Here is a 16,358-nt window from a genome sequence, read left to right as displayed (position 1 = left end):
AGATCAATATACCTATATTTTTTTAAAAAAAAAATTCCAACCATTCTCAAGAAGGCAAAGAATGCGTCCGACATGATCGAATTCTGGGGCAAATTGGCTGCTAGGTGACACTACTCCTTACACTTTCAAAATTTTCCAGTAAATTTTCCAGTGGGTGAATAGGGAGGAAGTCATCCACTCCAGGATTAGCAGCGCCTAAGACTTGGATATCAAATTGTAACTTTTGGAGTTCCTATTTTAATGACTGTCAAGGTCCATCCTCTAATGAAGGTGAGTTGTTGGAGGGAGCATGTCAATGTGTTCGTTTGGAACTGCTCCATGCGATCCGTCCAACTTCCTAATCACGATTATAGCAAATCACAGAAGTTTACAAATACATAATTAATATGTTCCCTGCAGTCGAATCTAACACGAAGATCGACTTTACAATTAGTACCAGTCATTTTAGTTGGTCTTGTTTGGTTTGATTCTGGTAATTGCGAGCACAATAATGCAAAAAAAAGAAGAGAAAATTGCAATTAGAAGCGTGATCAACCAGCAAAACTCATTGCTGCCTTGGACTATCCTTCTATTATATAAAGGCCTGCAGTTACCTTTCCCCTCAATCTATCGGTGACTTTCCTAAGCCATGTCAACTCTTGTGAGCTAGACATTTGAACGAGTCGTCAACTGCTCACCTGCCCAACCTTATCATCGCATATAAAACCTCTCACGCCATTGGTCGAAAGACGTAACCACCGAGGCAATGAAGACGGTAGCAATGAGGTTGGTCTCTCTTCTTCTCATCTTGCAAGTTGCCTTCTTCGTCTACGGCCAAGGAAGGCGACTGAGGGAGCAGCAGCAGCAGCAGCAGCAGCAGCCTTGCGATGAGTACTATGTGGCCGAGGAAGGCGATACACTGCAAACCATCAGCGTGAAGTGCAATAACATCTTTATCTTGGAAGACAACCCACAGATCGACGACTCCGACGACATCGGGCCAGGGACAGTTTTGTATATGAGGCAACCTTGAAGTGGATCATTTGGAGGTGATCAGCAAAAAAACAAAAAGCATACATGTTCTTTTGGATGAATTCAAACTGGTGTTTGGAATACTTAATACAAATGTTTGTTCTGTTTGGTGTATTTTTCATACCTGTGTTAGATTTGTCTTTCACAATTTGTTCTTGAAGAAGGATGGCTTTTGGGCTATTATTGTCCTCATGAGCTTTTCTTCTTTTTCTTTCTTTTTTTTGAGGTAAAATTTAGTCTGAAAGCAAGATTCGACTGAGATATTAGACATAAAGGTGATGTGGTCATATGGTCATTTTTGCCACAGAGCACTAGGCAGACAAGGAAGAAGAACCACCAAATTGGGTTCAGTTGCGATGTAACATCAAAATAATAATAATACTTTTGTACAAAATCATTCGAAAAAACAGATGTAAAACTAAGATCAAGTTGAAGCAATGTGCCAACTATCTATGAGCTAAAAACGTGATGAATATATATAATCCAATGACAAATAATAGGTAACCACTTCAATTGATTAACCAAAAACAGATTGAATTTTTTATACTTATTAGGTCACCCCAAACGGAGATGGTTTACCTGATGCAACTCGTGTGGATTTAGCCTACACGAGATGAAGAATAATGGAGCAACAGGAATCTCCTGATTAATGTTCTGATTTTATTTTATTTTATTTTATTGTTCAGATACATTTGGTTGATATAGTGTACATGGGAGTGGAACTAAATCAATTATGTGGTCTATTAAGTTCTCTACTTTAATGTCCATCTTTGAAAGGATTAATAATCAGAGACATTAATCTCTAACCAAAAGAAAAAGGCATTAGGCCACGAACAAAAATAATCCATACGAACTCTTGGAGCTCATCAAATTACAGAAGGAAAAAAATAATAATTAACATAAAAATAAAAAAAATTAATTGCAGACAATGTGATAACAGTTGTGCTTACTCCCTCAATTGACAGCATGTGTGCTACTAACTTTATTTATTACAAGATCGCACAAATGTCAAGTTGGTAATCATCTGATTATTTCAGTAAATCCGTTCTATGCGCCCATGGATGTCTTCGTCATATGCTTCCATTTCAAAATTCAACTTCAAAGCAACAAATGGGCACTGCTCGTCTGCTCCTTGTACAGGACCTTTCACATGAAAAAAAGATTAACTTGTTCAAGATGAAGGCTGCTGCTCATGAAAAGAGAAGGCATTTCGACTTTACAGTTCCCTAAACTCATCTGTGGCAGTTCTTAGGTTTTTCCTGTGATACTGTGGGAAAAGCATTTTCTTGATCTTCCTTTCAGCAGCACTTTCAGAAATTGCCTGTGTTGATTAACGGTTTAAGTATAGATCAACACAAAATTGAAAACATAAGGTAGTAAAGCAGAATTATTTAAAGCAAACTAAGAGAGAGCATCTTGTGCTAAATTGGGGTGGGAGTAAGAAATCCAATAGTCCATAATGACTAGCCTTGTGAGAGGAATTATTCCTCCTCACTGTTGCTAACATGGAATTGAATGGAGACTCTTCGTACTTGAATTAATTTATGACATTATCCCAGGTAAAAGCAAATCAATTTAGATGCTTAAGTCACTTCAGGGAAGAATGCTACAAAACGATGCATAGTTGTGTGCATCTATGCAAACTATCTCTGACATGAAATAAACGCTCATAGTAAAAATACCAAAACATTGATAAATTTACACAAATTCAATTACAGAAGCAAAAGGAAGATCATTCAGGATATTGTATAAAGTAGTTAAGAAACCGTATGGCTAATGCGATTAGTAAATTTAACTTAACTTGCAGAAGCATACATGGAAACAGCAATGTTAAGATAAATAAATAGGTTCCCTAAGTGAAAATGCTTACTCTAGCACTAAATGGAAAACGAAGAGTGCGAGCTTCCATCCCACAATATACTCTGACATCTATGCCAAGACTATCTACACCGATGAGATTTGCTACCTGAGTTAACAAAAGGCGAGTCGAGAGATTCAAATTCATCCAGAACAATAACTCAAAACAGTGCACAAATTTAAACATAAAAGAAGATTCAAAACCCATCTCTATAATGTGTCAGGATGACATGATAATTTATAAATGGATTCAAGCGATAGCACGCAAAGACAACTCCAACGAATTATAGTTAAGCACCGTATGCTCCCAGCAACTTTAGACCTATTCTCTCTCAGAAGCTGCTTTACAAGTTAGACAGCAATCCAACAGACTTATAGCACCCCTCATAAAAGTAATCTAAGAAAAGTAACCAATAACTATAAACTCCAATCTGCCAAAGTCAAGGATGTCTCTCACAATAATCAGAAAAGGAGATCTGTGACACAAACCATTTAACAAATGGAGAACCAGAATAGAACCTGCAAAGTGTGTTCTCACCTCAACATTAAGCCCTTTCCTCCTGCGACAGAGAGCTTTCAGAGCAACACTGCTCTGTGCTCCATATTCATTAATCCGCTCCATAATTGCTGACGCAGAATTTGCAAGCTGATCAGGTTCTGCATCTTGGAAATCTTGCAGATTAATTATTGACTGCAAGAATCGAAGAGCAATGTTGTTTAAGAATACTGGACTTGAAAAGATAATCAAGAAAAAGATGGAAGGAAGATTCATTTACCAGATTTCTGAGTGATCATAGTTGTTAAACCAGTGTTGACTTATTAGAGTTATTAGGAATTGTGTAGTGGGCTTAGTCTCAATAAATGTTTTTAGAAGTTATGTAGTCCTATATATACTATGTAATAGGCTAGTCCTATATATACTATGTAAGAGGCAACAAGATATCCAAGTTTCCCAATGCCAGTTATTCTGATTGAGCTAGGATGCAAACCCTCCATTTATTCATCCAGAGCTCACCGCTTTCCATGCACCATGCAGCTTCTTTAGTCTTTTGTCTCTTAGGAGCCTTTATGAAACCTCCTAGTCCTTCTCTATGTATTTCAGTTGTGTAGCAAACAACCTCCTCACAGTTTTCTTCTTACTTGCATCTTCAACTAAGCAGTTTCCTGCTTGCATCTTCAGCTGCACAACTTCCATTGTGTTGATTATTGAGCAGTTGCTGATCCCCTCTTCATTCTTTGCGGTTGGCTTTGTTCAGATCTCACCTCATCCTCTCTCTATCAATGTGTGGATCTATCAACATGCTGATTTGAATTAGATTGTTTTCATGTTTTCATCATGATCATGTCTTAGTCAGTTTATGTTTTTGGAATTCTAGTTTTTGTTACAAGTTGGGCATATATAGTTTCTATCCTCCAGCTAAAGGGGGTGTAGAGTTGTGTAATAGGTTTACTCCCTTTTGTTTTAGAATTATGTTTAGTCCTATAGATACTATGTAATAGATGTCTCTTAATAAAAACACCAATATCATTACTTTTTCATCCCACTTAACACAGAAAGCAGAACTTGCCTGGTCACCATATACAGAACTTAAATCCATTGTCATGATCTCCAGCTTATAAAATGTTGAGCTAATTGTCCTACCAACATGTTTGGTGTTAAAATTCAGCAACCCCCCATCTACACATAAATAATAGCTGATCAGTTCATACAGCTAGTAAGATAGTTGAAAGAAAGACTTTGAATGAATTACCTCGACAATCTGAAATATAGTTGTCTTCATTATGGTAAAATAACCCCCTCAAATAAGATTCTTCATCTATTAAAGCAGGTCTTAGACAACCAAAAATTTGAAGCCCATTTGAGGGTAAATCCACCTTCTGAAATTTTGTCTGGACAACCTGTACATAAAGCATGTAAAAAAATTTATTGAGTTTATCCTAGATCACATTCATGAACAAATTTCTCATCCAAAGCAACGTGATAAATCTACTCCCATTGAGAGCATCAAGTTGACAAAGGTTTTCTAAGATCATGCTAACTAAACATTTGACCAAGTCAACTAACCTACTTCACCTTGCCAAGAGAACCATTGGAACACATTACACATGTAATCGCAGTATTACCATCTGTTCACAGGGCATATCAGTACATAATTCATCCAATAAAATTAGATATTGGCTCAAGGAACTTCTTCAATGAAACAATTGGTAAACCCGTTGAAGGTCATTCCAATTCTAGTTTCTACAGATTTTGCCAATCTATGATATGAGCTACTCTATTACAAAAGGGCGAGGAGAAAAAGTGGTATATGGCACAGGATTACCTATGTGGTTTGTCTATTAAATACTGCTGTCAGAGATTAGTGAACAATGCCTCTCGAATGATCCATAAATAAAGGGAAAAAGCAACATGAAAAAGACATGTCTAAGTGAGCAAATGGTCAGAAACCAGGTATGCAATGCCTGAAAAATGAATTCCAATTATGAATTAGTTCGTCCATTTATACCTTTGTTAGACATTTCGCAAAATATAGAGGATGAGTGTAACGCAGAGTATCTGGCATGCCCCAACTTATAAGAGTATCAGTTACTTCTGTATCATCAATCTGTAATAGATGCAAAGAAATGAGACTACAGTAGCTTTAGTTCTTCAGAGTTGGTAATAAAGTATAGTCAGCTATATTGCAGCTGCTTATTTTGACTGCACAAACCTCCTTGAACTCGGGCAAACCAATACCCTCTTCTTCATCCATTTCAAGGGTGTCAAAAATTGCATTCTTTTCTCCATATATAGGGGAATCATAACCTATCAGAACTATCTGCAAACATAATTCAACTGGGTAAATTGTAGCACTTCCCTTCCAAATACAATTATGAAACCATGTTCTATTAGTGCTAGAAAAATTGCCTACCACAGGACTGCTTGCATTTGGATCTTGCAAAATATTTTCATCATTGAATAACTCAAAAAATATATCTGAAACAAATAAAAGTAAGATGTTAATCAACATGGTGTGCCAGCAAAGAAGGATGTTAATCAAGAACCCAACCTCCATAGTCATCAATGACATAGTGAAATTCTGCCCATGAAGCATGACGATGGGGTTCATTATGTATCCCTCCAGGAAATATTACCAAAGCCTTGCTATTAGCCTAAAAAGAAGAGAAATTGTTACAACTTGGAAGTCATAAACATTTTCCAACATAAATAGACAGAAAAAGCACACTAAAGCATTCGCACAAAAAGAAACTTCACAATTGTACTTTCCGAGTATTAAACATCTTACTATAAGTGCTAATGTGCTAAAAGCAGCACAAGAATCAGCACAGACAATATGATACTATGGTAATAGAGAACACTCCACCAACCATGCACACATATTCACTATTAGAAATTGCCCCCGGGGCGTAGCTGAATTGGTACCCAAGTGGTAGACTTGCATCAATGGGCAAGGGTTTCGAGTCGCAGCTGCGGCAAATAACCCTCCCACTTAGGGATCCGCTCAGTGCTTGATTTACCTCCCTTCATCTCACCGTGGGGCCGGCGATGAGGGGTGTTTGGCATGAGCATTATCACGTTTTTGCATCAATATTCACTATTAGAAATGCACGTTATAGAGAAAAAGGTAAAACCTAGCATGTCCGCAATGCTGATTTTCCACCTAAACTCTACTAGTACCTCAACTACTGTTCTAGCTATTTCAGCATCTGCAAGCTTCATGTTCTTGTTTTTGTTCTTCTCACATTCTTTCAGTTCTTCAAGCGGGTGATATCCATGATTTCTGTTATGATTAGATGAATCAGGTACTGAATCTGAGTAATTTGCAGCAACCTGAACTCTCGAAACAGATAACTCATTTGCTGTTTGCAACCAATAAGATTGCATGAATGTGAAGTAGGCCCTCCTGCATCTGAGATAAAAATATATATAGATATATAAGAATTAAATAAATAAGATATGATTATTTTTTAAAAAAAATTCTTCATGCTGTGTTATTTTATTTCAATTCTGTGGGGTAGTTGATATCACTTTAATTTGATGAGGCACTATGTTGGACCTGCAACACTTTGAAAATTCTGTAAATTATCCCTAGTCCAAAGTTTTTAACATGGCTCACCCATTTGTTCAAAGAGAAAGGCAAGCACATCTCTAAAGCTTTTAAAAGAAAAAAAAAGGCAGTCTCGATAAAGCAAGGCACCCCATCAAAAGTGAGAGAGAACAAGAATTTAAGGACAGTTACTCAACTAGGCAAAGGAAACCATTTTTCTGATCGCTGCATTTATTTCCCACTGTGATTGCACTGCAACACCCAATCTTAACAGTGATAATGTTTTCATTGTGTTTTACATTTTTGTACACAAATAAATTGATTAATAACAGAAGTTATAGCCTGCCAGCTCAAGTGGTGGAGCACACAGATGCCTATGACAAATATTGCAGGCAGGATCCTCTGGTCCCGCCTGCCCTGGTCCGCCCTTGGGCCAGGGCAGTGATTGGAGGGATTCAATGGTCCCCACCTGCTGTGATTGGAGGGATTCAATGGTCCCCACCTGTTGTGATTGGAGGGATTCAATGGTCCCCACCTGTTTAGCAGGTGGGGACCATTGAATCCCTCCAATCAGTGCAGTGGACTAGGGCCTGGTCCGCTGATCCCTGCTCCAAATTTTGAGGCTTCAATCTGCATTGATGCTATGTATTGAAATTTAATATAATAGTCATTCTTGAATTAATAACACACCTGAAGAGTGAATGATCAGGTCCTCTTCGACCATCTAAAGTAGTGTTGATCCAGCTAGCTGAAATCCCAGTTGACATGGAGCATCAATGCCTTCCAGACCACAGTGGATAGATGCTGGAGACAAGAGTTATGACTTATGAGTAAAAACAAGATGGAAAATAAGTTAAATTATGCATAAATTTCAATATAAACAACAAAATGACTATGAGCTTGAAGTAGGAAAACCCAAATCAGTAACATAAGAAATCAAAATTCATCTTATCAATCATCCATAGACGAAAGAAGTATCTATGAAGTAAAATAGCTCTTTTACCTCAGTTCAATTTCTCAAATCATGTTGTATCCTAACAATCACGTCATAAATGGGTTGTGTCATTCACTTCAACAAGACATTGTGTATAATAACATATAACTAATTAGACATTTTAAAAAATAATTTTACATTATATACATTTAAACTTTCTAAAATACTGTTTTCTATAACATAAAAGATTAGTGCAGTTTTTAAATAATTATATAATTGAGTTCGGTTACCTGTTTACTGAAATCAGTTTGTATCATGTCATTTTGGTGTTTTCTCTTTGTAAAATGAATTTAAGTTGGGTCTGTCCTACCATTGGTTGCAGATATTGTGATCCCTCCTAGGATGCAAAAGAATAGGTTAGAAAAGTGACTGGCACTCTCTCATGATGCCTAATAGGAATATTAATCTGGGTAGATTTGTGTGCATCCTCAAAAAGGTGTACCTAGGAGCATACCCACATATTGTAGCCTGATAACTGGATAAATCTCATTCAAAGCCTCAGGCCCAACTAAGAAGAGCACTGACAACTATTGAAAGATCAACTGATTCTGCCAAGGATGGCTCACCACCCACCTAGCATCTACTTCAGCCAAGGATTATACTCCAGGTGATGGCTGCATAGCAGCTCCAAGTCAAATTCACCAACTGAGGCCACCAACCAATTCCCATCGTTTCCTGCAGATAACTTACCAAGCATCGTCAGTCATTAAGAAGTGGAATGTTCGTCCATAGAGATGAAATTGTCTTGATACACACAATAGATGGGAAGGCAGCAAACAACTTATATAAAGGTTGTAACCTCCTCCAATTGTCTCCAAGTACAAAGAGGGTTTTACTTCTCCTTATTATACTGAGTAAAATATTGTGAGTCCTAAATTACCTTATTCTAATTATCTTTGTGCACTATCATCACCTCAAATGGTTAATCATGTACCTCCTTTAGAGCTCCAACCTTTGGTGTTAATTATTGCAGGTCTCTATAGCATGAGGGTTCACCCTTCAGCCCATGGTCCAAGGTAACTCTTGCATGGAAACCCTATTGGACATACCTGATTCTACCTTATAAATTGGCTCAAGCAACCCTCCTAATTCTAGACAAGTTATGCTAGTTATCCCTCTCACTCCTAAAATAGCCTCGATGAGCCTCTAGTCGTTCCTAACTAATACCTCGTGAATGTCTCACTGTCAACTTAGAAGCTGCCTTGTCCAAAGACTACTCTCTCAGTTAATGTTACTTAATATCCCTACATTAGTCCACTCAATTGGAGCATACCCACTCCCCGTTTCCCATGTATAACTTGATCGATATGTAACATGCAGGAAGCAGAAGATAACCTGGATAAACATTGCGGTCACCTCTTCCAGATACTCTACATACAAAGAGGGAACAAACCCATCCAGGCAATGGAAAAACAAACCAAGAGAACTAAACACCTCATTTCATACTACTTACGCTTCTTCAATGACTAACATAATCATCAAATGCAACTCCTCGAAAACCCCCAACCCTGTCGGTCTTCAGAACGTGAGGCTTCATCCTTTGGCATGTGAGTCGGGAGGTCAGGCCCAATCCAAGACGATATCTCCATCAGAGAGTTTTAATCTGATCATATCAATTATCAAATAACAATGAATCACAGAAGTTTACTGTGATTCATTGGCATCTCATCGAGGGGGAAAAAAAAACAGGATAGGCCGAAAAAAAAACTTCTTTTAATCAACTACAGATGGATCAGCCACAAAAAATCCCCAAAACCGCCAAGAATCAGGAAAGTAAAAAAACTTTAGCGTCAGCCCTTCCTTCCTGGACTGATCAGCAATAGCTCGAGATGGCTCTAGCGTGCGGTTTCCTTATCAAAAGAAAAAAGAGGGAGGAGTGATTACCGAGGTAGAGGAGAAGGAGAGATCAGGGGTGTCGCCTCGGCCGCCAGAAGAATTCGCCCGCTGTTGCAGTGCTGCCGCCGTTATCTAAGCGTCGGCTTTTTCTTTTTTATGTTTTTAGAAAGGGACGGAAGACACATCGTGAAGCAGTTTGTTTTTTTTTTCTGTTTTATTCTCAATGCCTTTTATTTTTAGACATTTTACATAAACGCCCCTCGAGTTTTATATAATGGTTGACATTCTAAGCATGAGGCATATCATTCTACAACAATTAAGAGAGATTATTTAATAAGACTTGCATTTCCTTCCTTTTTAAGCTAAATAACTTTAAGCCTCTGTATTTTCTATCAGATTACAGTTTATCCTTTATATTTAAAAAAAGAATACTTAATTCTTTTGACCAAAAGTCAAGATTAAAAAAATAGTAATAACCAAAACAACCCTAGAATAAAGAGAATAAAAAAGAGAATCCTTATAAAATATAAAGGGTCATTTGACCTAAATTTTCATAAAATTGATACATGCACGTAGCCTAAACAACAAAAAAAATAACAACTCTGAAAAGGATAACTATCCATATACTTATTCCACCACTCACTAAATCCAAAAAAAGACAAAATTTTAAATTGATAAACCAATATCAAATGAAGATAGAATAAAGTTCATCATTAAAAATCTCTTTCTCATCATCAAATGTAGCATACAATGAAGTAGAAGTGAAGTATTAGTATAGTAAAATTATACTAATACGTACATTAAAGACATTATAAAATCTAGGAAAAAAGTTTAAAGTTATGATATTCTTAAGGAAAAATCTTAAGGAAAACTCTTAAGGATAGACACATAAATGATGTGACCCACAATTTCACTTTTTGTGAGTCACATCATTTATGTGTCTATCCTTGAGATTTTTCCTTGAGATTTTTCCTTAAGAATATCATTTCTCAAAAGTTTATAGGCAATTGTGACTACAAAGTTAGCGCTCAAACATCTTAATATACCATATAAATCCGGAACCACTAACATCTAATGGATGTCAAAGCAGTGAAGACCGGTTTGTAACACCCCACCCTCCTCACTACTGGACTGCGAGGGCGGAGCGCTACTGGACTACTAACTTTACTTAACTATCTTTGTTCACATATTGATAGAAATTCCTAAAACTCTCGGAGAACTCAAAACATACAATTAACTAGCAGCGGAAGACTAAATGACTCCTCTAATATATTCTTAATAAATGACAATCTTAATAAATTCTTATGCTAGGTCTCAAGGCTTCTATAGTCCAGGCATCACACATTCATCCGCACCTCCTTGTCGTCTTCTTTTGCTATAACTTTTCCTTTTCCTGTATCTGTAGTAAAAGGAAATGCAAACTATAAGCAAAATGCTTAGTAAGCGCTATCTAACTCACAAAATCTCGATATGCATGTACATATATATATAACATGATTTAACTGATTACTTACTGAAGACTACTCATGCTCATCTAATAATAAAGGAATCAAACAAGCTGAAATGCTAAACATGTAAAGCTACTCATGCTCAGAAAATAGCAAAAAACAGTAGGCTAATCTAAATAACATGCTAGTATAAAAGAAAACTCAACTGGCTGTTTTTAAAACAAAATGAAACTTATTTCATTTGTTCTAGACTTATTCTTTTATTTCACTTGTTTAAAAACTTCTTCTTTAATACTTGTATACTTATGTAAAACTTACTTTACTTGTTCAAAAACTTATACTTATAATACTTCAAAATAATAATCAACTTTCTTCTTGGGTCCAGGCGTAGTACCATCTTATGCGCGTTCCCTAATAGGTTGGGGTAGCGAGTCACCAATCCTAAAAGAGCATACCTCGGTCTACCAGGGCCAAGACCTCAGAATTGGACACCTGGATTTGTTTAACGACAACCTCGGAAGTCGGGTACTAGCCTCTTCAAATAAAGTAAAATACTTGTTATCTTTTATTACTTCTAATATATAATGTCTCGGCATTTTCTTTAAGCACCTTGTGTGCCAAAATCCCTAAAGTCTTGATTTGAGATCTACTTAAGGCCTTGGCCTTTTTCTTTCTTTTCTTTATCTTGCTTATACTTGTTAATACCTCTATTAAAAAGGTGTCTCATACAAAACTGCACTAAAATGCTTATTAACTCTGCACTGAAATGCTTAACAGAATTGCATGGAAATACTTAATAGAACTGTACTGAAATACTTATTGAAACTGCACTAAAACTAAATCTGCATACAAGCGTAATCAAATCTGCCTACAAACTTAATCAAAATTCTGCACTATAAGCTTAATCAAATCTGCCTACAAACTTAATCAAAATTCTACACTGTAAGCTTAATCAAATCTGCCTACAAACTTAATCAAAATTCTGCAATATAAGCTTAATCAAAATTCTGCACTATAAGCTTAATCAAATCTGCCTACAAACTTAATCAAAATTCTGCACTATAAGCTTAATCAAAATTCTGCACTATAAACTTAATCAAAATTCTGCACTATAAGCTTAATCAAAATTCTGTACTATAAGCTTAATCAAAATTCTGCGCTATAAGTTTAATCAAAATTCTGCACTATAAGCTTAATCAAATCTGCACTATAACCTTAATCAAAATTCTGCACTATAAACTTTAAAGAAATCTGCACCATAAGCTCTTAAGACATCTGCACTACAAGATCTAAAGAAATCTGCTCTAAAGAAATCTGCATTTTAAGCTCAAAGAAATCTGCACTATAAAAATCTGCACTATAAGCGCTTCTCATGCTTCAAATTCAAGAAGAACAAAGGTCCGAAACTACTCCTACTGCAGGTGAGAAGCACTTACCTTGCTTCTTGGACTCACAACCGAATAAAAAGGGCTTCTAGGACCTTAGCCGGCCGCCGGAGACGATGCCCTAACTCCCTTTCGTTTTCTGCCCGAGCTTCGCCATCGTACGCAGAAGAGAAGGAGAAATGGTTTAAGTCACGGGAAAACAGAGTATCAACTTATCCCTTTTTATAACTTAATATTTCTGTTAACTCCTTAAATAAATTCGTTACCTTTTCTAAACAGACAAATCCAACATCAACTTATCCCTTTTATAATCCAATATTCTATTAACTATCTTAAATAAATTCGCTATCTTTTCTAAATAGACAAATCCAACATCAACTTATCCCTTTTATAATCCAATATTCTGTTAACTATCTTAAATAAATTCGCTACTTTTTCTAAACAGACAAATCCAACATCAACTTATCCCTTTTATAATATTCTGTTAACTATCTTAAATAAATTCGCTACCTTTTCTAAATAGATAAATCCGTTTGCCCACTTGGTCAGCTGGGTTTTGACTGAGTCAAAGGTCGTGGGTTCAATTTTCGGCTTGGATATTTTTTTGTCGAAACTTCCTTCGTTTAGTAAAAATATCAAATGACCTCCAAAAATTACATAAAAATACTCTAAAAATTTCTAAAAACCCCTAGAATATTTCTATAGTATTTTTAAATATTTTTAAATTACTTTTAGGACTCTAATTGAGGAAATTTGAGGTGTTAGACGGGTCGACACCAGTCGTTGACCCTTCTACTTTGGCAAGAGCCAAATACTAAGTGATATGGTCCACAACCCTGGTCGATTGGACCTTAAATCTGATTGGACGCAATATGCCTCTCCGACAACAGTAAGGTTAAGTGAAGAACAGGCTGATAGCTCCATTCAGCACAACCGAGCTGATGACGTCCCGGCTGAGTGACCCCCAATCGACCTACAGTGGAACTCACATACACGTCTTATCGTACTCTTTTGGAAATTTGTGACACCGATAATAGAGAATATCTTGCAGGCAAATCATCCTTTAGAAACTTCTAGTCTGTCACATCAGAGATTTGAGTGCTCACTTAAAGAAATGTATCACAGACACTTTTTGACTTGTCTTTTCCTAGGAAGCTTTTGGAAAACGTGCATATATTTTGGGATGCGTGCACAGACGCTAGCGCTATAAAAGGAAATCTTCATCTATATGCGGATGTATGTAATACTTCGTTGATCCGGATTACAGGTGAGGGCATAGAAGGGATTAGGGAGAAGAGAGGGGGCATATGCGTCATTTCGGAGGTGGAGGGTTTTGGGGGTATTTGGTAACCGGTTCGTGTGAGAGTAGAGAGGAGGGTTTTCTTCGTGCTTTTCCGCCGCCACCACCTGCGGTAGCAGGATGGCCTCCACCGCCATGGAAAGGAGCAGCCGGTTCTTCATCATCCAGGGTCGCCTCCTTCGAGGATGGCTGCCGACGAGCCACCTCTTCCTCCCTCCTCTCCTTCCTCGTCGGTAAGCCTCCACGAACAGACCGCCGCCCTTGCGACGTCCAGCAGCCGAACCTCCGGTTCTCCTCGTCCCCGTGTCTCTTCTCCACGCCGACAGCGCCTCGGAGCACAACCAACGCCGCCCTTAGTGGACACCGCCTCCGGCAGTTCGCCTCCTCCTGCGGTCGTCGCCGCCTCCTTTCCCGCCCGCTGCCACCTTCTCCCGCAGCCACTGCCGCTGCCTTTGGCAGGCGCTACTACCTCCGGCGGGTGCTGCCGCCCCCGGCGGCCATCACCGCTGCCTCACGCCGCTTCCGGCGGCTACGGATGCCACTGCCGAGGCCCCCAGCGGACAGTGACATTTCTTCCAGCAGCGCCACAGTGCCTGCGGCATCCAGCGCCTCCGGCGTCTAGCGCCGTCACCTCCGGCAGCTCCTGCCGCAACCATCGACACCTCCGGGCAGCCGTCATCACCCTACAAGTAGCCGTCATACGATGGGCTCAGGTTTGCGTATTCAGGCCTTCGCGCCAAGATTATGTTCGGCTTGTGAGCCGATGTGGATCCGGCCATCGTGCCGTTGTACTTCATTCTTCGTACCATTATTGTTATCCGGCCTGCGTGCCGCGTATCGGCCTATGAGCCATTGTGTATCGCCACCATCAGATTCGGCTTATCAGCGGGTCCCCACCCATCCCATTGTTGGGGCCACGACGACTCGGTCAGCACCATGACCAGCTCATCCATCCATCCGAGGGCGCCCCCCTGGGCCAGGGTACGTTCTCGTACCTTTTCTGCATTTAGTTAATTATTCTGTTCTGTTATTATCTGGATACTCATACATTTGTGGGATTCGCCTCGAGCACCGAGGTACCAGAGATCGGGGGAACCCGGTCGCTGGATACAGGTACAGTTGACCGGAGGAGGACTTCAGACGACCTGGTCAACGCAGCGGACAGATCATCAACCGGGTCATGGGGATGCGGTCAACCTTCCAGACACGTCACACCGGCAGGTTCGTCTTCTTAGCTTCTAGACAGGATCAAATTGGCGCTGTCTGTGGGAACGCGCCTGATCTGGAACGTGAAGATGGACGACGCCGGAGAGTTCTGCTATCCTCATGACCTAGGTCAGTCTTTCCGTTATCTGTTTTCGGTTAGTTATGTGATCTGTAGTAGTTCTTCGAGCCAAGACCCCCGAGCTGTTCGGCCGGGAGGTTGATATCCGAGCCACAGGCTCGAAGACGAAGGCCCCCGAGCCGTTCGGCCGGGAGGTTTATATCCGAGCCACAGGCTCGATGACGAAGGCCCCCGAGCTGTTCGGCCGGGAGGTTTATATCCGAGCCGCAGGCTCGATGACGAAGGCCCCCGAGCCGTTCGGCCGGGAGGTTGATATCCGAGCCGCAGGCTCGATGACGAAGGCCCCCGAGCCGTTCGGCAGGGAGGTTTATATCCGAGCCACAGGCTCGAAGCCGAAGGCCCCCGAGCCGATCGGCCGGGAGGTTTATATCCGAGCCACGGGCTCGAAGCCGAAGGCCCCCGAGCCGATCGGCGGGGAGGTTTATATCCGAGCCACAGGCTCGGCGAAGGCCCCGAGCCGATCAGCCGGAGGTTTATACGAGCCACGGGCTCGAGACGAAGGCCGAGCCGATCGGTGGAGGTTTATATCCGAGTCACGGGCTCGAAGAGGAAGGCCCCCGAGCCGATCGGCCGGGAGGTTTATATCCGAGCCACGGGCTCGAAGACTAAGGCCCCCGACCCGATCGGGAGGTTTATATCCGAGCCACGGGCTCAAGGCGAAGGCCCCGGGCCGATCGGCGGGAGGTTTATATCCGAGCCACGGCTCGAAGACGAAGGCCCCGAGCCGTTCGGCCGGGAGGTTTATATCCGAGCCACGGCTCGATGACAAAGACCCCAGCCGCTCGGTAGGAGGTTTATATCCGAGCCGCAGGCTCGATGACGAAGGCCCCCAGCGGCCGGGAGGTTGATATCCGAGCCACGGGCTCGATGGCGAAGGCCCGATCGGTAGGAGGTTTATATCCGAGCCACGGGCTCGGTGCAAACCCCGAGCCGATCGGCCGGGAGGTTTATATCCGAGCCACGGGCTCGAAGCCGAAGGCCCCCGAGCCGATCGGCCGGGAGGTTTATATCCGAGCCACGGGCTCGAAGCCGAAGGCCCCCGAGCCGATCGGCCGGGAGGTTTATATCCGAGCCACGGGCTCGATGCCGAAGGCCCCCGAGCCGATCGGCCGGGAGGTTTATATCCGAGCCAC

The 16,358-nt window shown here is 40.5% G+C and overlaps 1 protein-coding gene across 1 annotated transcript; it reads right to left on the bottom strand.

Annotated features, from left to right (window-relative positions):
• Positions 1-1,794: 1,794 nt before the first annotated feature.
• Positions 1,795-9,931, bottom strand: LOC122053051 (uncharacterized protein At3g49140-like). The gene is made up of 13 exons (XM_042614909.1): positions 9,796-9,931; positions 7,608-7,721; positions 6,548-6,779; positions 5,919-6,021; positions 5,781-5,845; positions 5,580-5,687; positions 5,376-5,474; positions 4,620-4,767; positions 4,437-4,546; positions 3,407-3,559; positions 2,882-2,977; positions 2,232-2,332; positions 1,795-2,154 (listed from the first exon to the last, which is right to left on the bottom strand). The coding sequence occupies exons 2-13, from the start codon at positions 7,682-7,684 to the stop codon at positions 2,097-2,099; spliced, it is 1,350 nt and encodes a 449-aa protein (XP_042470843.1). The 5' UTR covers positions 7,685-7,721; positions 9,796-9,931; the 3' UTR covers positions 1,795-2,096.
• Positions 9,932-16,358: the final 6,427 nt, after the last annotated feature.

This window comes from Zingiber officinale, chromosome 3A (genome assembly GCF_018446385.1).
Source record: "Zingiber officinale cultivar Zhangliang chromosome 3A, Zo_v1.1, whole genome shotgun sequence".
In the NCBI taxonomy this organism is placed as follows: Eukaryota; Viridiplantae; Streptophyta; class Magnoliopsida; order Zingiberales; family Zingiberaceae; genus Zingiber; species Zingiber officinale.
Note: the sequence above shows the minus strand (reverse complement) of the source record. Positions and strands in the feature narration are given on the sequence as shown.

Bases quoted from the DNA above. Each gene is read 5' to 3' on its own strand.
- LOC122053051 (XM_042614909.1), bottom strand. From the start codon at position 7,684: ATGTCAACTGGGATTTCAGCTAGCTGGATCAACACTACTTTAGATGGT. The intron at 4,768-5,375 runs GTATAAATGGAC...CTTTATGTACAG, and splicing joins TTGCGAAATGTCTAACAAAG to GTTGTCCAGACAAAATTTCA. The intron at 2,333-2,881 runs GTAAGCATTTTC...TAATCAACACAG, and splicing joins GTTTTCCATTTAGTGCTAGA to GCAATTTCTGAAAGTGCTGC.